The 25,687-nt window shown below is 46.0% G+C and overlaps 1 protein-coding gene across 1 annotated transcript in view; it reads left to right on the top strand.

The window, feature by feature from the left end:
• The window catches only part of LOC115144946 (neurogenic locus notch homolog protein 2-like), a 62,102-nt gene extending 37,340 nt beyond the window's left edge, over positions 1-24,762 (top strand). Inside the window, exons 5-34 of the mRNA XM_029686104.2 lie at positions 2,247-2,369; positions 2,541-2,774; positions 2,930-3,085; positions 3,221-3,418; positions 3,501-3,614; positions 3,712-3,825; positions 3,957-4,190; positions 7,611-7,721; positions 7,830-8,022; positions 8,121-8,266; positions 8,388-8,501; positions 8,618-8,737; positions 8,856-9,008; positions 9,215-9,443; positions 9,691-9,892; positions 9,980-10,133; positions 10,289-10,473; positions 10,574-10,706; positions 10,844-11,095; positions 11,192-11,304; positions 11,943-12,484; positions 13,150-13,503; positions 13,639-13,781; positions 13,952-14,156; positions 14,446-14,521; positions 14,739-14,892; positions 14,994-15,313; positions 16,004-16,151; positions 19,280-19,377; positions 20,628-24,762. Coding sequence (XP_029541964.1) covers positions 2,247-2,369; positions 2,541-2,774; positions 2,930-3,085; positions 3,221-3,418; positions 3,501-3,614; positions 3,712-3,825; positions 3,957-4,190; positions 7,611-7,721; positions 7,830-8,022; positions 8,121-8,266; positions 8,388-8,501; positions 8,618-8,737; positions 8,856-9,008; positions 9,215-9,443; positions 9,691-9,892; positions 9,980-10,133; positions 10,289-10,473; positions 10,574-10,706; positions 10,844-11,095; positions 11,192-11,304; positions 11,943-12,484; positions 13,150-13,503; positions 13,639-13,781; positions 13,952-14,156; positions 14,446-14,521; positions 14,739-14,892; positions 14,994-15,313; positions 16,004-16,151; positions 19,280-19,377; positions 20,628-22,007 — 6,698 coding nt within the window. The 3' untranslated portion in view covers positions 22,008-24,762. The remainder of the gene's footprint in view (positions 1-2,246; positions 2,370-2,540; positions 2,775-2,929; positions 3,086-3,220; positions 3,419-3,500; positions 3,615-3,711; positions 3,826-3,956; positions 4,191-7,610; positions 7,722-7,829; positions 8,023-8,120; positions 8,267-8,387; positions 8,502-8,617; positions 8,738-8,855; positions 9,009-9,214; positions 9,444-9,690; positions 9,893-9,979; positions 10,134-10,288; positions 10,474-10,573; positions 10,707-10,843; positions 11,096-11,191; positions 11,305-11,942; positions 12,485-13,149; positions 13,504-13,638; positions 13,782-13,951; positions 14,157-14,445; positions 14,522-14,738; positions 14,893-14,993; positions 15,314-16,003; positions 16,152-19,279; positions 19,378-20,627) is intronic.
• Positions 24,763-25,687: the final 925 nt, after the last annotated feature.

Genomic DNA, 25,687 nt, shown 5'->3' on the forward strand with positions numbered 1-25,687 from the left:
AATGGTTGTTGACCACTACTCTAGAAAGTTGAGTGAAGGTCAATCTCATGCTTCTCTCCGTGGGCTGATATTCGGCAGTCCCAGGGGAGTTGTGCGGCAGTCTCGGAACTACTGCGTGCCTTTTTATTTTTTTATATATATATTTTTTCACCTTTTATTTAACCAGGTAGGCTAGTTGAGAACAAGTTCTCATTTGCAACTGCGACCTGGCCAAGATAAAGCATAGCAGTGTGAACAGACAACACAGAGTTACACATGGAGTAAACAATTAACAAGTCAATAACACAGTAGAAAAAAAAGAGAGTCTATATACATTGTGTGCAAAAGGCATGAGGAGGTAGGCGAATAATTACAATTTTGCAGATTAACACTGGAGTGATAAATGATCAGATGGTCTCATGTACAGGTAGAGATATTGGTGTGCAAAAGAGCAGAAAAGTAAATAAATATAAACAGTATGGGGAAGAGGTAGGTAAAATTGTGTGTGCTATTTACCGATAGACTATGTACAGCTGCAGCGATCGGTTAGCTGCTCAGATAGCAGATGTTTGAAGTTGGTGAGGGAGATAAAAGACTCCAACTTCAGCGATTTTTGCAATTCGTTCCAGTCACAGGCAGCAGAGAACTGGAACGAAAGGCGGCCAAATGAGGTGTTCGCTTTAGGGATGATCAGTGAGATACACCTGCTGGAGCGCATGCTACGGGTGGGTGTTGCCATCGTGACCAGTGAACTGAGATAAGGCGGAGCTTTACCTAGCATGGACTTGTAGATGACCTGGAGCCAGTGGGTCTGGCGACGAATATGTAGCGAGGGCCAGCCGACTAGAGCATACAGGTCGCAGTGGTGGGTGGTATAAGGTGCTTTAGTAACAAAACGGATGGCACTGTGATGAACTGCATCCAGTTTGCTGAGTAGAGTGTTGGAAGCTATTTTGTAGATGACATCGCCGAAGTCGAGGATCGGTAGGATAGTCAGTTTTACTAGGGTAAGTTTGGCGGCGTGAGTGAAGGAGGCTTTGTTGCGGAATAGAAAGCCGACTCTAGATTTGATTTTAGATTGGAGATGTTTGATATGAGTCTGGAAGGAGAGTTTACAGTCTAGCCAGACACCTAGGTACTTATAGATGTCCACATATTCTAGGTCGGAAACATCCAGGGTGGTGATGCTAGTCGGGCGTGCGGGTGCAGGCAGCGAACGGTTGAAAAGCATGCATTTGGTTTTACTAGCGTTTAAGAGCAGTTGGAGGCCACGGAAGGAGTGTTGTATGGCATTGAAGCTCGTTTGGAGGTTAGATAGCACAGTGTCCAAGGACGGGCCGGAAGTATACAGAATGGTGTCGTCTGCGTAGAGGTGGATCAGGGAATCGCCCACAGCAAGACCAACATCATTGATATATACAGAGAAAAGAGTCGGCCCGAGAATTGAACCCTGTGGCACCCCCATAGAGACTGCCAGAGGACCGGACATGCCCTCTGATTTGACACACTGAACTCTGTCTGCAAAGTAGTTGGTGAACCAGGCAAGGCAGTCACCAGAAAAACCGAGGCTACTGAGTCTGCCGATAAGAATATGGTGATTGACAGAGTCGAAAGCCTTGGCAAGGACGATGAAGACGGCTGCACAGTACTGTCTTTTATCGATGGCGGTTATGATATCGTTTAGTACCTTGAGCGTGGCTGAGGTGCACCCGTGACCGGCTCGGAAACCAGATTGCACAGCGGAGAAGGTACGGTGGGATTCGAGATGGTCAGTGACCTGTTTGTTGACTTGGCTTTCGAAGACCTTAGATAGGCAGGGCAGGATGGATATAGGTCTGTAGCAGTTTGGGTCCAGGGTGTCCAGGTTTTGCAGTTCTTTCAGAACATCTGCTATCTGGATCTGGGTAAAGGAGAACCTGGAGAGGCTTGGGCGCGAGGAGCTGCGGGGGGCTGCTGGCCGAGGTTGGAGTAGCCAGGAGGAAGGCATGGCCAGCCATTGAGAAATGCTTGTTGAAGTTTTCGAAAATCATGGATTTATCGGTGGTGACCATGTCACCTAGCCTCAGTGCAGTGGGCAGCTGGGAGGAGGTGCTCTTGTTCTCCATGGACTTCACAGTGTCCCAGCCTGCAGCTAAGAGGGAACATTGGTGCCAACTGTAAAGTTTAGTGGAGGAGGAAAAATGGTCTGTGGCTGTTTTTCATGGTTCGGCTTTCATGTAGTGTAATTAGCCTAAGTATCATATCTGTCTTTGTCTCTCTCATCGCAGGCTTCAATGGTACTAACTGTGAGAACAACATTGACGACTGCCCCGACCATCAATGCCGAAATGGAGGGACCTGCATGGACGGTGTCAATACTTACAACTGCCAATGCCCCCCAGAATGGACTGGTAAGGATAAAGAATAGTCCATGGTTTTGTGTCTGTCTGGTTGGCTTTACTTCTTTGTTTCAGTTTTTCGTTCAGTGTCTGTGTTTCTTTGTTTGTCTGTGGTTTCTCTCTGTGTCCAAATTGGGGGAGGTTTTTTTCCTTCTCTAAAGTTCAACTGTTTTCCCCCTACAGGTCAGTTCTGTACTGAGGATGTGGATGAGTGTCGCCTGCAGCCCAACACATGTCAGAACGGGGGGACCTGCAGCAACATCCAGGGCAGCTACACCTGTGTATGTGTCAACGGCTGGAGTGGCCTGGACTGCTCTGAGAACATAGATGACTGTGCTACGGCTGCCTGCACCAATGGCTCCACCTGTATTGACCGTGTGGCATCCTTCCTTTGTGTCTGCCCTTATGGAAAAACAGGTGTGGGACAAAGCCTGTCTATAGTATAGATATATACAGATATCTCTTATGGACAGACTGATGGATAAATAGAAACAAAGTGTATTAATCCCCAGGGTTTATCTATAAGCACAGAAAACACACAGGCTGACTGACTGTTGAGTATTCCCTACCAGGTTTGCTCTGCCACGTGAACGATGCCTGCATTAGTAGCCCGTGCCGGGACGGGGCGCAGTGCGACACCAACCCCATCAACGGCATGTTCAACTGCAACTGCGCCCCAGGCTACATAGGAAGCACCTGCAATGACGACATCAATGAGTGCATCATAGGTGAGGAGGGACAGATCAGAACACATGATACCTAGAGTGCTTTTGTAATTTGACTTATTCTTTAAGAAAAATCCTTCCTTTCCCTTTGGTACTTTCGTTACTCCTTTATAGTTATGTGTATCTAACCTCTCTCAGGCTTCCCCTCAGGTCCAAATCCCTGTGAGCATGGAGGATCGTGTGTGAACACAGATGGCTCGTTCACATGTAACTGTGCGAGAGGTTATGGTGGGCCGCGCTGTGAGACAGACATCAATGAGTGTGCGTCCAGCCCCTGCCAGAATGACGGCACCTGTCTGGACCGCATAGGAGACTACAGCTGCATCTGTATGGAAGGTGTGTGTGATCAGTGATTCCCTATCTCTTTATAATTACACACACACAGTACTGTTGTGTAATATTCTCTCTCTGTTTCAAGGATTTGAGGGAACACACTGTGAGATTGACATCAACGAGTGTGCCAGTTCTCCATGTCTGAACCAAGGGACCTGTCTGGATCAAGTGAAACGCTACGTCTGCCAGTGCCCTCTAGGTTCGTCTGCCTTTTTCTAATCAAATTCATTTGTCATAGTGTTTCAGAAGGTTTGTATCTACAGTATTTGAAGCTGGGTTCCGTCCCTGGCCTTTAGGATTCAGTGGGGAGATGTGTCAGATCGACATTGACGAGTGTTCCAGCACACCATGTCTCAACGGGGCGAAGTGTATCGACCGTCCCAACGGCTACGAGTGTGAATGTGCTGAAGGTACTAGACCGCCTTCACTATCTCAACTTTAATTAACGTACCTTTCTCCCATTTTTAAACATGATGTCTAAACTAAAGCATTAATACAGGGAATCTTTAACTGTTACTCAATGTTTGGTTTCTCTCGCCAGGCTTCTCGGGGCCGTTGTGTAATGAGAACATAGATGACTGTGACCCAGAGCCCTGTCACCACGGGGTTTGTCGTGACGGCATCGCAACCTTCTCCTGTGACTGTGACCCGGGCTACACAGGCTCTATCTGCAACGTCCAGTTCATGGAGTGCCACAGCAACCCCTGCCAGAACCGCGGACGCTGCATCGACCTGGTCAACAAGTACCAGTGCAACTGTCTGCCTGGCACCTCGGGTGAGCAGAGACAGAGAAGGGGTGGACTATTTTCATTTTATTGAACAAAAACTTTGTAATAAGAGGAAAGCAACAAGAGAATGTTTGGACAAACAGAAAAATAAACTTACATCTGCTAAACCATTGCCTCTCCCAAAAATATTAAGTAAAATAATAGGGGGGAAACGATCTCGAATGAAATGACTATATACAAAAGTATGTGGACACCCCTTAAAATTAGTGGATTTGGCTATTTCAGTGACACCCATTGCTGACAGGTGTATAAAATCTAACACACAGCTATGCCATCTCCAAAGACAAACATTGGTACAAGAATGGCCTTACTGGAGAGCTCAGTGACTTTCAATGTGGCATGTTATAGGATGCCACCTTCCAAACAAGTCAGCTCATCAAATTTTTGCCCTGCAAGAGCTGCCCCGGTCAACTTTAAGTGCTGTTCTTGTGAAGTGGAAATGTCTAGGAGCAACAACTACTCAACTGCGAAGTGGTAGGCCACACAAGCTCACGTAGAAATTGTCTGTCCAAACTGTTCCAAACTGCAACGTCAGCATAAGAACTGTTCGTCAGGAGTTTCATGAAATGGGTTTCCATGGCCGCACACTTGCCTAAGATCACCATGCACAATGCCAAGCGTCAGCCAGAGTGGTGTAAAGCTTGCCGCCATTGGACTCTGGAGCAGTGGAAACATTTTGTCTGGAGTGATGAATCACACTTCACTATCTGGCAGTCCGATGGACAAATCTGGGTTTACTGCCAACTGTAAAGGTTGGATGAGGAATAATGGCTGTTTTACATGGTTCGGGCTAGGCCCCTTAGTGTAATCGCCCCTTAGTTCCAAAACATTTTTTTGTTGTTGAATTTTACCCCCTTTTTTCTCCCCAATTTCGTGGTAGCTACTATCTTGTCTCATCGCTACAACTCCCGTAAGGGCTCAGGAGAGACGAAGGTTGAAAGTCATGTGTCCTCCACAATCAATACACAACCCAACCAAGCCGCACTGCTTCTTAACACAGCGCGCATCCAACCCGGAAGCCAGCCGCACCAATGTGTCGGAGGAAACACTGTGTACCTGGCAACCTTGGTTAGCGTGCACTGCGCACGGCCCGCCACAGGAGTCGCTGGTGTGCGATGAGACAAGGATATCCCTACCGGCCAATCCCTCCCTAACCCAGACGACTCTATGCCAATTGTGGGTCACCCCATGGACCTCGCGGTTGCGGCCGGTTACTGGGCAGGAACCCAGAGTCTCTGGTGGCACAGCTGCAGCGCCCCTAACCACTGCGCCACCCGGAAGGCACCGTGAAGGGGCATCTTTTTTTTTTTTTTTTTTCAAATATTTTATTTTTGCATTTTCCAATTAAGAACATTCAAAACAAAAGTGAAAAGATATTAGACAACGATAGGGCAAAGTGTGAAGGGGCATCTTAACGCTATACCATACAATGACATTCTATTCGATTCTGTGCTTCCAACTTTGGGGCTACAGTTTGGGGAAGGCCCTTTCCTGTTTCAGCATGACAATGCTCCCATGAATAAAGCGAGGTCTATACAGAAATGGTTTGTTGAGATCGGTGTGGAAGAACTTGATTGGCTTGCACAGAGCCCTGACCTCAACCCCACCCAACACCTTTGGACTGAATTGGAACACCGACTGTGAGCCAGGCCTAATCGCCCAACATCAGTGTCCGACCTCATTAATGCTCTAGTGGCTGAATGGAAGCAAGTCCCCGCAGCAATGTTCCAACATCTAGTGGAAAGCCTTCCCAGAAGAGTGGAGGCTGTTTGGGCAGCTAAAGGGTGGACCAACTCCATATGAATGGTCCAATGAGATGTTCAATGAGCAGGTGTCCACATACGTTTGGTAATGTAGTGTACTTACATTTATAGTTCCTTCACTCTGACCTGTTTGCTAACAGTCATCGAAACAAAAGCTAGACAGTCAGGGAGTGTCAAATGCCAAAAGTGATGTATAGAGCAGGTGTATTCAACCGGCGGTCTGCAATGGATGGGGGTCTGCATAACAAAACAAAAAAATGTTGTTGATGTGAAAAACGTGTTTATTTCAAATGTTTTATAAATATCTCTAGCAACAATAGAAAAACAAACGTAATTACATACAGTAGAAAATATATTTTATTTCTAATTACTTTTTTTCTCAACAAATTACTACATTCACTGGAGTATTTGACTGGATCACTGGAGGAAAGTCTACACCCACTGTATTAGGTGTATTTGACAAATAACATTTTATAACACTGCTTTTTCAACAAGTGCTGCTGGTTAAAGCTCTCCTGACTTAGCCATGTGTTGGCAAAAATGTATGTCTAACCTTTGATTAACCAGCTAAATAGCTGATCTTAGTGAAAATGTGTTTAGTTACCTTTCTACCTTATTGGCTCTGTTAGTTTACACTTCCTCTTCCAATTATGTATGGACATCAAAACAATCAACCAAATCTATTAATTGTTAAATGTTGATCACTTCCCCTTTCCATTATCATTCACCTGATAATAAGACAAGACCTGTTAACTTATTCTATGATGGGGTTCCCTGGGTCGCCGGTTTGCCTGGGAGGGTTCCCTGGGCAAGAAAAGGTTGAAGACCTCTTGGGCTTCCGGACCTCAGTGAATACCCGAATGTGACCCGTGCTGCAAAATGAGTGTGACACCCCTGGGCACAGAGAAGGGAGAGAGGAGCAGCAGAGCACACCTTTAAGTTCATACGTTTTAAATTGTCACCAGAAGTGGCCTCGCAGTCATTCTACCAAAACAATCTCCTGGTGGGGTATCCCCAACCCCATTACCTTAGCCACCGCTGCTGAAAAATGTCCCAGGGAAAACACTTATGTGTGAAACTCTGGTCTGTCTTGACCATGACCAAACTATAGTTTGTAAACTTTAGTAGACCATGACTTCATTGGTGTCATGTAGCCCCAACTTACACTGCTGCTCAGAAGGTGCTCTCAGCCCCAAAGCACTGTGCTGTGCTGCTCTGAACCTGAAACACCAGCAGTTCCTACTCCGTTGTGTTCTGTGGTGTGGAAGGGGCTTCCTGCAGCTCTCAGCACAATGCACTCAGACAGGAGTGGAACAGTCATAAGGGTCGTCTGATCTCTGCCCTGCTGTGCCCAGCACACTGCCGTGGCCTGGGGGGGATTAGTGCGGCCAGAGCACTGGTGCTGTACAGACACATACAGCCAGTCAGCCATCCAGTTAGCTAGCTTAGGTCACACACACTTTCACTCGCTCAGCTCTCTTTGGAACACACCTGTTAAGCATGATCAGCTAGTCCACAGCTCCCCCTGATGGAGGCCATTAGAACTGCATCTACCTTGTGTAATGGAGAGCCTTATTCAAGTAACTTCAAAATGCATCCTTCCTTTCTTACATTAGACTCAAGACTAAATGGTTTTCTTCCCAGGGGTGAACTGTGAGTTCAATGTTGACGACTGTGCCAGTAACCCCTGTGAATACGGAGAGTGCCAGGACGGGATCAATGAGTACAAGTGTGTCTGTGCTCCAGGATACACAGGTAAACACACACTTCTCCCTCTCATCTAATCAGAAGCATTTCCATGTTAATGACAGCCTGATTTTTTTCCAGTGAATTAATTTACTTTCTGAATTCCTTGTCTCACAGGTGCAAAATGTGATGTGGACATCCATGAGTGTAATTCCAGCCCGTGTATGAGTGGGGGTACGTGTGTGGACAAGGTAAACGGCTTCATCTGCCAGTGTCCCCCTGGCACCCACGGCCCCTTGTGCCACTCTGGCACCAACCACTGTGCCCCCCAGCCCTGTGTACACGGAGACTGTGTAGAGCAGCAGAGCGGGTACGCTTCTCCTCACCTTATCTCTCTATCTATCTCTTTCTTGAGTTACGTACTTCATGTAAAATAATATTCCTACCCCTCCCCTGGTCTCTATGTAGGTACAACTGTGAGTGTGATTCTGGCTGGGTGGGGCAGCACTGTGACCAGGAGAAGGATGAGTGCCAGTCCAGCCCCTGCCAGTACAGCAGCACCTGTGTGGACAGACTCAACGGATACTCTTGCCAGTGTCGCCCCGGATTCACAGGTCTGAATCGGGGTTTCATTTATCCTTTATTAATATACAGATGATCCCATTAAACTGCAGTACCTAACAGATACACGTCTATTTCTGTTCACCATTTTAGTTAACATCCCTCTCCCCTCAGGTGTGAACTGCGAGTTCAACATGGAGGAGTGTGCATCAAGCCCGTGTGAGAACCATGGTACCTGTGTGGATGGAGTCAACACCTACAGCTGCCTGTGTGATCCTCCATACTCCGGTAACAACAGCAGTCACACTACTGTACTATCCAGGATACATTCCCTCTGTTGGAGCTGAGTTGATTTGTACCGTGGCCATTTGGGATATTACCAATATTGCTATGTGCGTCCACAGGAAAACACTGTGAGGAGGAGTTGGTTCCCTGTGCGTCTCATCCATGTGAGAGGGGAGGTGTGTGTCAGCCAACCCCAGACTACACCTTTTACACCTGTCGATGTCCCAGTGGCTGGCAAGGTGAGTAATTCATGGAAAGAGAGAAAAGGTTTGTTTGTGTGTGTCTGTGTGTTGGGGGACATGTTCTACCATTCAGTCATTGCGTTGATGTTAATTGAAATGGTATGTTTGTGAGTAGGCCCCCGCTGCGCTGAGGATGTGGATGAGTGCAGGAAGAACCCATGTCAGAACAGGGCCCGTTGCATCAACAGCCAGGGCAGCTACGTGTGCAAGTGTCGACCAGGCTACAGCGGTCTCAACTGCCAGACCAACATCGATGACTGCTCCCCCCGTGAGTTATCACACGTTTCTCTTTTACTTCAATTTTTTACTTAATTTGTATCAACACGTATACTGCTGCATATTGGGTACTCTCCATGAGCACCTTGTACACTCTCATCTCCGTAGTTAGTTACTATTCTGGGTCTTTTAAACTTCTTGTCCGACTCAATCCTTTATTTTTATGCGTCTCTCCCTCCGTCTCTCTCTCCCTCTCAGACCCGTGTCTGAACGGCGGTTCCTGTGTGGACGAAGTGGGTGGGTTCTCCTGTGACTGCCGGCAAGGGTTTGATGGTGAGCGGTGTGAGGCAGAAGTGGACGAGTGTGCCAGTCAGCCGTGTCAGAATGGAGCTGTGTGCCGGGACTACGTCAACAGCTTTGTCTGTGTGTGCCGGCCAGGTTTCGATGGAATCCTCTGTGAACACAACATCCCAGAATGCACTGAGAGGTGGGTTAAAAAGGACTGTAACTATAGTCAATATGGTAAAGGGTTTAACGTTGAGACGCACTCAGAATTATTCTTCAATGAGTTTCCTTTTTGATATATGTATTGTGACGCATTTAGATGTATCAAACATGTATTGAAAAATAATTTCCTTTGCAACGCACAAGGAATTCCTATCTACCTACATATGTTCGACTTTTCATCATGCTTGACTACATCTCTTTCTCTCTTTGTTTCTCCCTTCCTCTAGTTCCTGTCTGAATAACGGGACCTGTGTTGATGACATCAACACCTTCTCGTGTCGTTGTCGTCCTGGCTTCTACGGCACCTTCTGTGAGTATGAGCAGAATGAGTGTGACTCTCAGCCCTGCAAGCACGGAGGAACCTGCACTGACGGCCTGGGCTCCTACCGCTGCACCTGCCCTGTGGGCTACAATGGACAGAACTGCCAGGTAGAGTGTGTTGTAGTATGGTTCTTGCCTGGTTCTTCATTTTAAAATCAATGCTAACATTTTATACTCACTTTTCTCTCATTGCAGAACTTTGTGAACCTGTGTAGCCAGCCACTGTGCCAAAATGGAGGGTCTTGTTCCCAGTCAGAGACCACCTGGTTGTGTCACTGTCCTGTGGGGTGGACTGGCATGTACTGTGATGTCCCCAACATGTCCTGTCAGGACTATGCTGCTCGGAACGGTGAGCAGGAACTGCCTCTATAGTACCATTTCTTCATTCTGTCACCAGTGAAATATGAAACTTATATAGGTAAAGATAATGACCATTTGATGAAGATATATTACGCATAATGCGTCTCTGGTTAACGTGTCTTTGTGTGTGTTTGTCTCGGCCAGGTATCCAAGTGGAGTTAGTGTGCAAGCACTCGGGTCGCTGTGTGAACGTGGGTAATGCCCACCAGTGTCAGTGCTTGCCTGGTTACACGGGCAGCTACTGTAACGAGATGGTGGATGAGTGCCTTTCCAACCCCTGCCGCAACGGGGCCACCTGCATGGACTACCAGGGCACATATGAGTGTATGGTAAGTTGTGTATGAATGTGTGTCTGCGTATGGGATCTAAGTATTGCACTTACTGTACTGCACCCAGGGAAACATCTAAAAATGTATTTTTCTGTTCCAGTGCAAGGCTGGCTACCAGGGGGTGAACTGTGAATATGATGTGGATGAGTGTCACTCTAATCCTTGTCACCATGGAGGAACCTGCATCAACCTCATAAACCGCTTTTCCTGCGCCTGCCCACCTGGCACTAATGGTAAGCAGATACCGGAAGATTCTCTTCCTTTATCTATCTCTTTCTGGCCTATTGGTTTTGCGTAATGTACAACTATAATTCTGACCTCTGAACTGATGGTCTTCACTCTCCTCTCTCTCTTCTCCCCCTCTCTGTAGGTGTTCAGTGTGAGGTGAATGTGGACGACTGTGCTCCCAAGCCTGGCTCCTGGGAGCTTCGCTGTCTGAATGGGGGCCAGTGTGTGGACGGGGTGGGACGCTACACCTGCTCCTGCCCCCCTGGCTTCGCTGGGGAACACTGTGAGGGGGACGTCAACGAGTGTCTCTCTGGTCCCTGCCAGTCTCCTGGCAGCCTGGACTGTGTACAGCTGACCAATGACTACCAGTGCCGCTGTCGCTTGGGCTACACAGGTAGAGTGCCCCTCTGTATATGTTAGACAGTATCAAGTTACCTAGCTTACCCCACATTCATGCTGTATAACATGACATGTCTGTCTGTTGTCCTAGGACGCCGCTGTGAGTCCATGGTGGACCTGTGCCAGTCGAAGCCGTGCCATAACAGTGGCACCTGCTCCATGAACATGAGCTCAGTGCATGGATACACATGCATCTGTCAACCAGTAAGTCATATAACGTTACTCTACCCTTTTCGATGTTTGTTTTCCAACTGCCAGACTGCTGTGTTACTAAGTACTCCATGTGCCAGCTTGCTGATCTTTCTCTCTTTGTTTTGAATGGATTTACAACTGCATAGAAATTGCATTGTGTTGTATAAAATTGTATTTACCTTTAATGTAGATATGGAGTGAGTTTTTTTTTTCCTACTGCAGGGTTTCCAAACACGGTGCATATTTTGGTTTTTGCCCTAGTACTACACAGCTGATTTAAGTAATCAACTCATCATCAAGCTTTGATAATTTGAATCAACTATGTAGTGTTAAGGCAAAAACCAAAATGTGCACCCATTGGGTTTCCGAGGACCGAGTTTGGGAAACCCTGACCTGCTGGCTTGTTTTCTAAACCACTAACCACTTCCTTCTCCTTATTGTCATGCTTGCTTCAGAGGGTGAAACAACACAGGTCAGGTATGACTGAGAACACCAGTGTTCTAGGAAGATACCGAACTTAGTAGATTCTCCCAGACTTTCTGACTAGTCAACTGCAGTAATGCATGTTAGAGATGTAAAACGGAGACCACAGGTATCTGTCTAGCCAGTCTGTTCAAATGTCTGATGCCCACTCTGTCCCGACCCCTCAGGGCTTCACTGGCTTCAACTGTGGAGAGGTGGAGGGCTACAACTGTGCCAAGCTGCGTTGCCAGAACGGCGGGCACTGCCAGGAGTCTCAGGTTGGTCGTCCGCACTGCCGTTGCCAGCCAGGCTTCAGTGGGCCCCGCTGCGAGACCGTCCACAGCTGCCAGAACCGGCCCTGTCTGAACGGAGGCACCTGTATGAAGGACCCACTCTACCAGTACAGCTGTCACTGCCCAGCCCACTTCTCAGGCAGGCACTGTGAGAATGTAATCTTCGATCCGTCTACCAGCACCCCCGCCTCCTGCCCCTACATAGAGTGTGAGCAGCATTCTGGGGATAAGGTGTGTGACCCGCAGTGCAACAGCCATGAGTGCCAATGGGACGGAGGGGACTGTTCTCTACATTGGCGCCAGCCATGGGTCAACTGCACCGCCCCGGTGCCCTGCTGGGAGCTGTTCCGCAACGGCCGATGTGACCCCGAGTGTGACAACTCTGGCTGCCTCTTCGACAGCTTCGAGTGTCAGGAGAGCGCACAGTCTTACTGCAAGTAGGTACAAGAATGTGCAACAACATAAAGACATCAATACACATGTACACTGAGTATACCAAACATTTAAGAACATTTTTGAGTTGCACGCCCCCTTTTGCCATCAGAACAGCCTCAATTCGTCGGGGCATGGAATCTGCAAGGTGTTAAAAGCGTTCCACAGGGATGCTGGCCCATGTTGACTCCAATGCTTCCCACAGTTGTCAAGTTGACTGGATGTCCTTTGGGTTGTGGACCATTCTTGATACACCCAGGAAATTGTTGAGTGTGAAAAACCCAGCAGTGTTGCAGTTCTTGACACAAACTGGTGCACCTGGCACCTACTACCATATCCCGTTCAAAGGCACTTCCATTGGTTGTCTTGCCCATTCACCCTCTGAATGACACACATGCTCAATCCATGTCTTAGGTTAAAAATATATTTTCTCTTTCATCTCTTTAATCTACACTGATTGAAGTGGATTTAACAAGTGACATCAATAAGGGATCATATCTTTCCCCTGGATTCACCTGGTCAGTCTGTCATGGAAATAGCAGGTGCTCTTAATGTTTTGTACACTCAGTGTGTATGTCTTATTAATTACATTCAAATTTCAAAGTTTATTAACCCATAGGAACTTCTAGTCTTCTGAATTCCCTAACCCTCTCCCTTGTCCTGTATAAAGGTATGATAAGTACTGTGCGGCTCACTATGCCAACAAGATCTGTGATAAGGGCTGTAACACGGAGGCATGTGGCTGGGACGGCCTGGACTGCTCTGGAGACACCCCTGCTGTGGTGGCTGACGGAACGCTGGTGATCGTAGTGTTACTGCAGCCTGAGGAGCTAATGGGAGACATGAGAGGCTTCCTGCGCTCCCTGGGAACCCTGCTGCACACCAACCTCCGTGTCAAGATGGACGACCAGCAGAAACCTATGTTGTATCCGTACTACGGCCTCGAGCACGACGACGCCAATGGAGGACAGCCTTCTACCATGAAGCTTAGAGGCAAACGGGAGCTAGACAAGGAGGTTGTCGGGTAAGGAGATGTGTATTTATCCTGTCTGTCTCCCTCTTTCTCTGTCTCTCTCTCTTTCTCTACTAGATAAGATGAGGTGTGTGTATAGTCTTCCATGTTGGGAAGTAAGACTAACGGAAGTTGTGTTTGCTGCAGGTCTAAGGTGTACCTGGAGATCGATAACCGTAAGTGTTCTGAGCGCTCCATGGACTGCTTCTCCAGCACAGAGCTGGCTGCATCCTTCATCGCTGCTGAGTACTTGAAATCTGAGCTGCCCTACCCTGTGGTCTCTGTCAACAGTAAGTCCCTCTCCTTTCTTCCCAGTGTGATTTCTGAGACACCTTTAAAACACCCTAATGGTTATGTTACATCAGTACACAATTATCTTTGATCACAGACCTGATTAAACCCACTTATCATGTTCTTTGGTAACAAATGGACACTCGTTCCATGTCTCCTCCACCACCAGGTGACCCTACGGAACCCCATAAGCCCCCCTTCCTGCTCTACCTGGCTGTGGGAGCAGCCGTCATCATCCTGCTCATCTTGGTGCTGGGCGTGCTGGCCGCCAAGAGGAAACGCAAACACGGCATCGTCTGGCTTCCCGATGGCTTCCTGGCCAAGAAGGATGACAAGAGGCGAGAACCCGTGGGCCAGGACGACTTCGGCATGAAGTGAGTGGAGAAAAGACAGAAGTTGCGTCTGAAATGGCACCCTATTCCGTGTATAGTGCACTACATTTGACCAGGGCCTGCATACGGTCAATATATATTTATTGTTTTATTAAATTACTGCACTACACCGGGAATAAAGACAAATGTGTACCTCTATACTGTACCATACTCTAGTATGTTCAGAATGATTCAGAATGGAACTGAGACAAATGTTTGACTGGTGTACCGTCATGTGGGGTGTAATTCTCCTGGGCCACAAACTGACCTCTTTTTCCTCTCCTCCCTGCAGGAACTTCAAGACCCAGGATGGAGGGATAATAGATGGAGGCCAGAGGTGGATGGAAGAGGAGGCTCCGCCAAAGAAAGTAAGGGAGAGCGAGAAGAGGAACCCTTCTTGGCAGCCATTTTGGGTCAGAACGCTCACCAGCTACTGAGTCGTTCCAGGAAATAAGTGACTTTTGCCTCCCTTTGATATTTTAAGTAGAAATGTTGGACAAATATTGAAATCTGAAAGCCTTGTATACATAATGGCATTGAGTCAGTGTCTCAAAATCTCTCCTCCTTTGCCTCCCTCTCCCCCAGACTGAGGACAAGCCCCTGCTGCCCATGGGTGTGGATGGAGGAGTGGACAGACGGGAGTGGACCCTGCAGCACCACAAGGCTGCTGACATCTCTCTCACTCCACCACAGACTGATCTGGAGGCAGACTGCCTGGATGTCAATGTCAAAGGACCAGGTAGAGTTTAGGATTGGTGTCAATCAAGTGTAAGGATACCTAACTGAGAAGTGATTGCTGTGTGTTTTTTGACTGACCAAATTGCAAAAAATATTTTCCAGATGGTTTCACCCCCCTGATGCTGGCCTCTCTACGAAACGGAGGTGCATCTGATTGCGGCCTGCAGGCGGAGGAGGAGGAAGAGAGCGGGGGAGATGAGCCGGGACCCAACGCCATCTCAGACCTCATCACCCAGGGTGCAACAGTCATGGCCCAGACAGACCGCACCGGGGAGACGGCACTCCACCTGGCTGCTCGCTACGCCCGGGCCGACGCCGCCAAGAGGCTGCTGGACGCTGGGGCAGACGCCAACGCTCACGACAACATGGGTCGCACCCCTCTCCACGCTGCTGTGGCAGCCGATGCCCAGGGAGTGTTCCAGGTGAGAGGCTAGAAAAACAGACCTATTGGAGCAGCTGAAAACTATTCCTCGTACTGCGCTCACATGGGCACCATTTCAAAAATCTTATTGCAGTCTTTTAAATGTTATTTTGAAATCATCACTGTATGTTTAATGTGGGTTTATTTGGAAAATAACTTGAAATATACTGAATAAAAATATAAACGCAACATGCAACAATTTCAAAGATTTTACTATGTTACATATAAGGAAATCATTCAATGAAATAAATGATTTAGGCCCTAATCTATGGATTTCACTTTACTGGGCATAGGTGCAGCCGTTGGTGGGTCTGGTCAGAATAATCAGATTGTGATGTCATTCTGTGGGCCAAAAGCTCTATCCCACCTGAACAGATTGAAATTCCAGGTGTTTTTATATTTAAAAAAATGTTTTGGCTCTTATAATAAAAGGGCATTTTCATTGTTATTACAACTTCAGTGTGGAAATATCATTAATATGCAATATTCAGAAATCGTTTCGCCATATCCTGGTTGCTAAATTTAGAATAGTTCGCCTAATTTCAGTTTGTGACAAAACAAGAAATGTATAGTGTAGAGAATCATTGTACCATCTAAACCACTGTAAAATATATACTGAGTGTACAAAACATGACAGAGGGAAAAAAAAGTTTTTGGCTGCACTGCCCCTTTAACACGGTTCCCCTCTCAGATCCTGATCCGTAACCGGGCCACTGAGTTGGATGCCAGGATGAATGATGGCACCACACCTCTGATCCTGGCTGCCAGGCTGGCTGTGGAAGGCATGGTGGAGGAATTGGTACATTGCCATGCTGACATCAACGCTGTCGACGACCACGGTGAGCACTGGCATTGTTTTTACATGTATATTGTATGATTTTACATTTGTTTTATACAGGTAATCCCATTGGGATTAGAGATTTGTTCTAAACTGAGATTACGTTGTGACTTGTGTTTGCATCTCAATGTAAAAAAAAAACTGTTTGCATGTTCTTTACAAAGAGGGCAACAGATGCTACTGAACCAGATGTCTGTGTCAGGGGAGAAGCTCCAGGTGGTATCTGATTTTAAGTACCTTGGCATCATACTTGATTCCAACATCTCTTTTAAAAAGCATGTGAAAAAGGTCATTCAGATTCAACCTAGCTAATTTCCGATTTATACGAAATTGTTTGACTACAGAGGTAGCAAAACTGTACTTCAAATCTATGATACTTCCCCACTTAACATACTGCTCGGCTAGTTGGGCCCAAGCTTGCTGCACAACATTAAGACCTATTCAGCCTGTCTACAAACAGGCTCTCAAAGTGCTTGATAGGAAGCCCAATAGCCATCATCACTGTTACATCCTCAGAAAACATGAGCTCCTGAGTTGGGAAAATCTTGTGCAATACACCGACACATGTCTTGTATTCAAGATCCTAAATGGTCTGGCTCCCCCTCCACTCAGTATTTTTGTTAAACAGAAAACCCAAACAAATGGCAGCAGATCCACAAGGTCTGCCATGAGAGGTGACTGTATAGTTCCCTTAAGGAAAAGCACCTTTAGTAAATCCGCTTTCTCTGTGAGAGCTTCCCATGTCTGGAATACACTGCCATCAGACACACATAACTGCACCACCTATCACACCTTCACAAAATGTATGAATACATGGCTAAAGGTCAATCAGATTTGTGAACATGGTCCCTAGCTGTGTGTTGCCGCTTTCCATGTTGTCTGTAGCTAATGAGGTGTGGAAACACTTGGTTGCTTTTATGAATTTTGTCTTGCTGCTTTTTGTTCTATGTTGCTCTGTCTGTATGCTACGTCTTGCTTGTCCTATGTTGCTCTGTCTGTATGCTATGTCTTGCTTGTCCTATGTTGCTCTGTGTGTGCTCACTGCTCAATTATTATCTATATTGTAATTGTTTTTAATAACCTGCCCAGGGACTGCGGTTGAAAATTAGCCGGCTGGCTAAAACCGGCACTTTTACTGAAACGTTGATTAATGTGCAGTCCCTGTAAAAAATTAACTCAAACTGTTCAGTAATACTTAAATAGGAAATGTTGTTTTAGTGATGTTCTCATTGAGCACTGCCATATAGGGCAATAATTAGGAAAGACCTTGGGACTGTAAGGTTCTATCTGTGCAAAACATAGTTCTGAGATTTTTTTAACCTTTATTTAACTAGGCAAGTCAGTTAAGGACAAATTCTTATTTACAATGACTGCCTAGGAACAGTGGGTTAACTGCCTTGTTCAGGGGCAGAACGACAGATTTTTACCTTGTCAGCTCAGGGATTTGATCTAGCAACCTTTCGGTTACTGGCTGTTACGAATCCCTTTTGGCCCGACAGTCTAGGGGGGATGGTAATGAGACCCGTAACATAACTCATGCAAATTATTATTGTGACAAAGTAAAAGTGTGCACGAAATAACCACGACAACAGAAATCTACCGTCAAACTCTAGGTTTATTTATAAACACACGGTAATGGGGGGAGCAGGAAAAGGGGCTGAGCTGGACCCAAGAAAAGAAACAATAAGTATTCAAAAACACCCCTAAGCTAGACTAGCCTACTTTAACAACAGCTAACTAACTAACCAAAATACAGTGGGTGGTCCGCCCAGTTCTAACTAGTGTATTTAACAAAGTTCACCTACGGGTAGTGTATGCCCATGGGCGACTTGTCTTGGTTTCCCCCTTTTCCCACCAGCAACAAACAAACACCATAACCAAAAACAATACTCACAGGTGATGACAAAGTGCTATGAGGTGCTTAAACAAAAGAGAGGTTAAGACACAAAGCGAGAGTGAAACACAGAGACCTACAGACATGGCATTAACAGAGAGATTGAGCTCCAGAACAAACAAATGATGGGGTTTTTAAACCATGGGGAAGGAACTGTGATAGGATAGGAAGTAGGAGGAGGTGTGTCTTCTGATTGATGATTGATTGTTGACTGATTGGGGAGTGATGGTTTTCACCTGTGAGGGGAGAAGGAGAGAAAAGAAACACACACACAGGATACACACACACACAGGATAACTGTATCCGTAACACTGGCCCAACTCTCCAAACACTAGGCTACCTGCCCCCCCCTATTAAGCATTGTTTTCAGATCTCAGAACTGTTTTGTAGTGAATTCTTCTTTCATAACCCATTAAGGTCCTCACCTTTTTATAGGTACCTAAAGTGCAGATTATCAAAATCCTGAGACATTTGAAGATCAATTGCATCCCCCTGAAAAAAACAGAAGATAGAACCTTGTGGCTATGACATGTCAATCTGGGTTCAGCCACAAGGTTCTTTCTGAATTAGACAGAAAACTGTAGCTATTTGAATGCATGATACATTATAGAATAGCATTATTTTACCAAGACAGTCAAGACTCATCAAATACATCAAGAAATGTAATATGATAATCAGACAAATGACTGTCATTACTGAATGACTGTGACAACTTCATTTACTTGTTTTTTGCTTACGTGCCATTATTGCTGGCTAGACTAGCCCATACATGGAGAAAGATGGCAAGAACGTGTGCTGATTGGTCTGTCTATTTGTTCAGGCTTGTGATTGGATTGCAGATAGAACCTTATAGTGGCAAGTTCAAGTAGTTTTATGTAGAGAACTTTTTAGTTTTTCATTTTTTCACTTAAAATTAACTATCAAACATTTTACTTCACAGACATGAAGAACCATCTAAAGATGAATTGTGTGATTTTAACTATTTAAAAAAACAAAAAGTCAACCTTATAGTCCCATGGTTTCAATCTCGCTCTCAATGGAGCCCAGTTACCATTACAATTCCATTAAAGCTGGGTCATGAGTTTGTTTTGCGGTTTTGGCATTTGCATTTCGGTCATGCCATTGCTTGAGGACCAACCTTCTAAAAAAAAAAAAAAAGTGGGCAGTCAAAATAGTTTTGTGCCATAAGAGCAATTTGCATGTCTGTCTTTGACTCATATTCCTTTCTCTCTCAGGTAAATCTGCTCTGCACTGGGCAGCTGCTGTGAACAATGTGGAGGCCACTCTGGTGCTGCTGAAGAATGGAGCCAACAGAGACATGCAGGACAACAAGGTTTGTACTACTTCAGTTTGCATTTCACTTATACCTTGTATTGCACATGTTTTCAAACCTCAAAAGTAGTCTTTAAGTCAAGCTACAGTGCATTAAGAAAGTATTCAGACCCCTTCACTTTTTCTATAATTCCACATAATGACAAAGCGAAAACTGGGTTTTAGAATATTTTGGGAAAAAATCATTACAAAAATAACTTATTACTAAATTATTCAGACCCTTTGCTATGATACTCGAAATTGAGCTCAGGTGCATTCTGTTTCCATTGATCATCCTTGATGTTTCGACAACTTGATTGGAGTCCACCTGCGGTAAATTCAATTGATTGGACATGATTTGGAAAGGCACACACCTGTCAGTAAAAGGAACATGACAGCCCGCTTGGAGTTTGCCAAAAGGCACCTAAAGAATTTTCAGACCAAGAGAAATGAGATTCTCTGGTCTGATGAAACCAAGATTGAACTGAATGTCAAGTGTCACGTCTGGAGGAAACCAGGCACTGCTCATCACCTGGCCAATACCTTCCCTACGGTGATGCATGGTGGTGGCAGCATCATGCTGTGGGGATTTTCTTCAGCGGCAGGGACTGGGAGACTAGTCAGGATTGAGGGGAAAGATGAATGGAGTAAAGTACAGAGAGGTCCTTGATAAAAAACCTGCTTCAGGGCGCTCAGGACCTCAGACTGGGGCGATGTTCCACCTTCCAACAGGACAACGACCCTAAGAGCACAGCCAAGAAAATGCAGGTGTGTGGCTTTGGGACAAGTCTTTGAATGTCCTTGAGTGGCCCAGCCAGAGCCCAGACTTGAACCCGATTGAACATCTCTGGAGAGACCTGAAAAAAGCTGTGCAGCGACGCTCCCCATCCAACCTGGCAGCGCTTGAGATGATCTGCAGAGAAGAATGGTAGAAACTCCGAAAATACAGGTGTGCCAAGCTTGTAATGTCATACCCAAGAAGACTCAACGTTGTAATCGCTGCCAAAGGTGCTTCAACAAAGTACTGAGTAAAGGGTCTGACTACTTATGTAAATGTGATATTTACGTTGTTATGGGGTATTGGTAGATTTCAGAAGAGGGGGAAAAAGTATTTATTCCATTTTAGAATAAGGCTGTAATGTAACAAAATGTGGAAAAAGTGAAGTGGTCTGAATACTTTTTTGAATGCACTGTATATTCTATCACGAGGATGATCTTTTATTTGCTTGGTACATGCCTTCATGGGTTGTTTCTCCTGTTGTGTTCCATCAGGAGCAGACCCCGTTGTTCCTGGCAGCCAGAGAGGGTAGTTTTGAGGCAGCCCAGGTTCTGCTGGACCACTACTCTAATAGGGACATCACAGACCACCTGGACCGGCTGCCTCGCGACACCGCACAGGAGCGCATGCACCATGACATCGTACGTCTGCTTGACCAGTACAACCTGGTCCACAGCCCTCACAATGGCCCCAACCACATGGGCGGGGGACACTCTTCCTTGGTCTGTGGAGGCAATGGCGCTGGCTACATGGGCATGCGCCCCGGACCCCAGGGCAAGAAGAGCAGGCGCGGCGGGGCAAAGGTTGGAGGGGTGGGTGGGTCTACAGCAAAAGAGCTGAAAGACATGAAGGCCAAGCGGAGAAAGAAGCCAACGGGAGGAGAAGGGCCTGCAGTGGGAGGAGCCAGTGGCAACGGCACTAAAGCTGCAGGAGGGCTGTCGGAGAGCTCAGTCACCATGTCCCCTGTCGACTCCCTGGAGTCTCCACACTCATACATAGGAGATGCTGCCGGGGCCTCCAAAACGACCAACTCTCCTCTCCTGGGCAGCCCCTCCTCCAGGCCCCTGCTGCCCCCAGTCAGCCACATGCTGGGCCAGCAGCAGAGTTGGGTGGGCCTGAAGCATGGCTACGGTGGCCACATGTTCAACCTCCTCCCCCAGCAGATGGGCAGTGGCCAACCTAGCATGTCCCAGCACCACGGCCAAGGCCTGCTCACCCCTATGAATGTCACCATGAGCCGCGAGCAGCTGCCTCCCATTGTTACCTTCCAGATGATGGCGCCGGGGGGCGGGCAGGCCCTGCTGAAGCAGCCCCAGCCTGGGCAGGTGCAGTCCCAGGGCCAAAACCAGGGCCAGCCCCAATCTCAGCAGGGCCCTACTCACCTTCACTGCACCCAGGGCATGTTGTACCAGATGCCCAACATGAGCCTCCAGCACAGCCTGTCTCACAGCCTCCCTCACCCCCACGGCCTGGCCCACGGCCACGGCATGGTGCAGGATGGCCAGTCCCGCCAACAGCTCCCTCCCTATCAGGCTATGCAGAGCCCCGTGGATAAGTACCCAACCCCTCCTTCTCAGCACAGCTACGCTACGGCTGGCTCGGAGGGCACCACCCCAGGGTATCCGGCTCACCCGCCCAGCGAGCACCCTTACCTCACCCCCTCCCCTGAGTCCCCTGACCCCTGGTCCTCCTCCTCCCCCCACTCCAACTCAGACTGGTCTGACGTCACCACCAGCCCCACCCCCCTGGGGAACCCCCATGCACTGCCACCTCTCCGCCACACACACATTCCGGAGCAGCTGCAGCCGCAGTCCCAGCAGACACAACAGAACCCCCAGCAGCCTCAGCGTGGCAACATGCAGGTGTTTGCATAGACAAGAGGACTCTATTAAAGTGCCCAACTCTTAAATGCTTTGCTGATCTTTGTAGTTACAACACTTAAACTCTTATCCATCACTTCTTTCGTCATTTGTTTTTGTCTTATCGTCTCTCTGATTACAGTAATCACTTTTACACTTCATTGTCACACGATTTTCTTCAATTTTGCACTTAAAGATAGTGTATAGTCTTGTATGTGTATTGTCAACTAAAACCAAAAACTGTTTAAGTACCTTTGACATTTAAAAGTGACGGATCGTCAGAAATCAAACAAGGAACCAGAGCCAAACGGTGATTATGTAAGGAAAACGGACTGTTCAAGAAGACACCAAGACCGAATCGACATTGGACATTGTCTAACTCTGCTTTTTATTGTCATCCCTCTTGGGACGTTTCTTTGGGCTGAGACTTATTTTATTTTAAAAATTAAGGAAATAATTGCTCATTTAACATGCTATCATTTTCATTCACTGTTTTATGTAGGCCTCTGCCAAGGACATACGGTTTCATTGAAAATTAACTTGACTTTTTATATGATGGGTTACGTTCGCTTATGTTAAGATGTGTTCACTAAGCGAAGACTGCCTTATGGATTCGTATTATGGAATGTATCCGATTAGGATGTGGTGATGCTATTTGAGGGGCTATTGTGTGGTTAGAAACACACACAAGCTAAAAACATCCACATACATCTCTTCAATGTGTGGTTCTAAGCTAAACTGTGGTGTAAATAGTTGTCATGTACACTGAGTATACCAAACATTAGGAACACGATCCTAATATTGAGATGCACCCCTTTTGCCCTAAGAACAGACTTCTTGATACACACAGGAAACTGTTGAGCATGAAAAACCCAGCAGCGTTGCAGTTCTTGACACAAACTGGTGCACCTGGCACCTACTACCATACCCTGTTCAAGGACATTTGCATTTTTGGTTTTGCCCAATTCACCCTCTAAATGACACACATACACAATATGTCTCGAGGCTTAAAAATCCTCCTTTAACCGGTCTCCTCCCATCTACACTGATTTTTATTTTTTTATTTAAGTGATCATAGCTTTATCTTAGACTGACCAGGTGAATCCATGTCATGGAAAGCAGGAGTTCTTAATGTTTTGTACACTCAGTGTAAGTTCCTGTATTCTTTTTCATTATTGCCTTTGTTACAGTGTAGCCTGTCTCTCCCCTACACCTTAGGGAGGATGTCAGTTAGTGGGGGCTGTGGTGTTCTGTGTCAGGAGAATCTGTGTTACTGAAGAGTTTAAGATGTATGGTACAGTTATGGATACAAAAGAAAAGATTGTGACTGAAATACCAAATTAAAGAAAAAGGCATTGTTTGATGTTGCACTGTCGCTCTCCATGTTCTCTCACCATGGGGGTTTCACTCTGGTGTGTGAAATAAGACGAGGACAAAGATGCTTTACATTATGTTACTAAGTCACCACCTTCCGGAGACACCTGAAACCCCACCTCTTTAAGGAATACCTAGGATAGGATAAAGTAATCCCTCTCACCCCCCCTCCCCCTGAAAAGATTTAGATGCACTACTGTTCCACTGGAGGTCATAAGGTGAATGCACCAATTTGTAAGTCGCTCTGGATAAGAGCGTCTGCTAAATGACTTAAATGTAAATGTAAATGTAAGTCAATCACTTTGATCGAACAGTTGAGCGTTGAGGTACAGTATTTCTTCCAAAATCATGTAATCACTTTTTTGCTTAATTACAATCAGTGTATTTGTGTATATGTTTTGTGATTCATAAACCAAGTCGTTTAAGATAAAAACAATTGTATAATGAGTATTTTTGTCATCCTAATGTTTCTCATGAGCATAGCCTTATGTGAATGCTCTGTGATTACAGACAATCATTGATTGTTTCTATTTTGTACCGATAAATGAAACATCAATGTCTCCAAGACCAAAGTGATTCATTGCAAATCCATGACATTGGTGACTGGTGAAAGTGTTCTTTGGAAATGTTGCATTTTGGAGATATTGTCTAATCAAAGTGGATTATTGTTACAATGTATTTGAAAGATTAATGTGGCTTTGACAGAGCAAAATCCAAATAGTCAATGATTATTGTTATACCTTTTATTTAACTAGGCAAGTCAGTTAAGAACAAATTCTTATTTTCAATGACGGCCTAGTGTTAGTGTTAACGATGGCCGTGGGTTACCTGCCTTGTTCAGGGGCAGAAAGACATTTTTACCTAGTCGGCTCGGGGATTCCATGTTGCAACCTTTCGGTTACTAGTCCAATGCTCTAACCACTAGGTATCATGCGAGTGCCTTTATGAGAACTACATACCAAAATCCCCAAAGTCCTTTCCCATTCCCCCTATCTGGCACTTAATATCCCCCACTACAAATGACTTGTGATGTACTATCCACATAAATCAGCAGAGCTCGTGGAGCATGGTATTTACACCTAAATGACTTGTGATGTACTATCCACATAAATCAGCAGAGCTCGTGGAGCATGGTATTTACACCTAAATGACTTGTGATGTACTATCAGCAGAGCTCGTGGAGCATGGTATTTACACCTAAATGCCGCATTATGCAAGGCTATTTTTTTAACGTACTGTATATAAACAAGTTTTGTATGTTTATACTTTTTCTGCTAACCAAATACATACGTTATATGAAGTAGCTTCCCCTCATATTTGTATGATGAGGAAAATATGCCTGTTTATAAAGAACAAAACCTGTCTGATTTGAAATAAACTAAACAAATGATACATATTATAGATCTAAAAGTCTGACTTTATTTCTGTATATCTGCCTATTGTGCACGTACCCGCCATTCTCATGGTAAAACACAGGAATTGTTTTTCAAAATAAATGAATAAACTGTTCAAAACAATGTATATTACAACCGATTTGTTTTCTGTATTACACTATGGCATTGAACCAATTCACTGATAAAGCAAATCAAGGGCATTAATATGGAGTTGGTCCCCCCCTTTGCTACTATAACAGCCTCCACTCTTCTGGGAAGGCGTTCAACTATATGTTGGAACATTGCTGTGCGGACTTGCTTCCATTTGCCACAAGAAAATTAGTGAGGTCGGGTGTTGATGTTGCCACAAAGTTGCAGTCATACATCGTCTAGAATGTCATTGTATGCTGTAGCGTTAAGATTTCCCTTCATTGGAACTAAGGGGCCTAGCCCGAATCATGAAAAATAGCCCCAAACCATTTTTCTTCCTCCACCAAAGTTTACAATTGGCATTGGGGCAGGTAGCGTTCTGGTATCCGCCAAACACAAGATTCGTCCGTCGGACTGCCAGATGGTGAAGCGTGATTCATCACTCCAGAGAACACTTTTCCACTTGGCAGCGAGTCCAATGGTGGCGAGCTTTACACCACTCCAGCCGACGCTTGGCATTGCGCATGATGTTTTTAGGCTTGTGTGCGGCTGCTCGGCCTTAGAAACCCATTTTATGAAGCTCCTGACAAACTGTTTTTATGCTGACGTTGCTTCCAGAAGCAGTTTGGAACTCGATAGTGAGTGTTGCAAATGAGGACAGACGATTGTTACGCACTACGCCCTTCAGCACTCGCCGGTCCCGTTCTGTGTGCTTGTGTGGCCTTACACTTTGTGGCTGAGCTATTGTTGCTCCAAGACGTTTCCACATCACAATTACATTTACATTTAAGTCATTTA

Source organism: Oncorhynchus nerka, linkage group LG17, assembly GCF_034236695.1.
Source record: "Oncorhynchus nerka isolate Pitt River linkage group LG17, Oner_Uvic_2.0, whole genome shotgun sequence".
In the NCBI taxonomy this organism is placed as follows: domain Eukaryota; kingdom Metazoa; phylum Chordata; class Actinopteri; order Salmoniformes; family Salmonidae; genus Oncorhynchus; species Oncorhynchus nerka.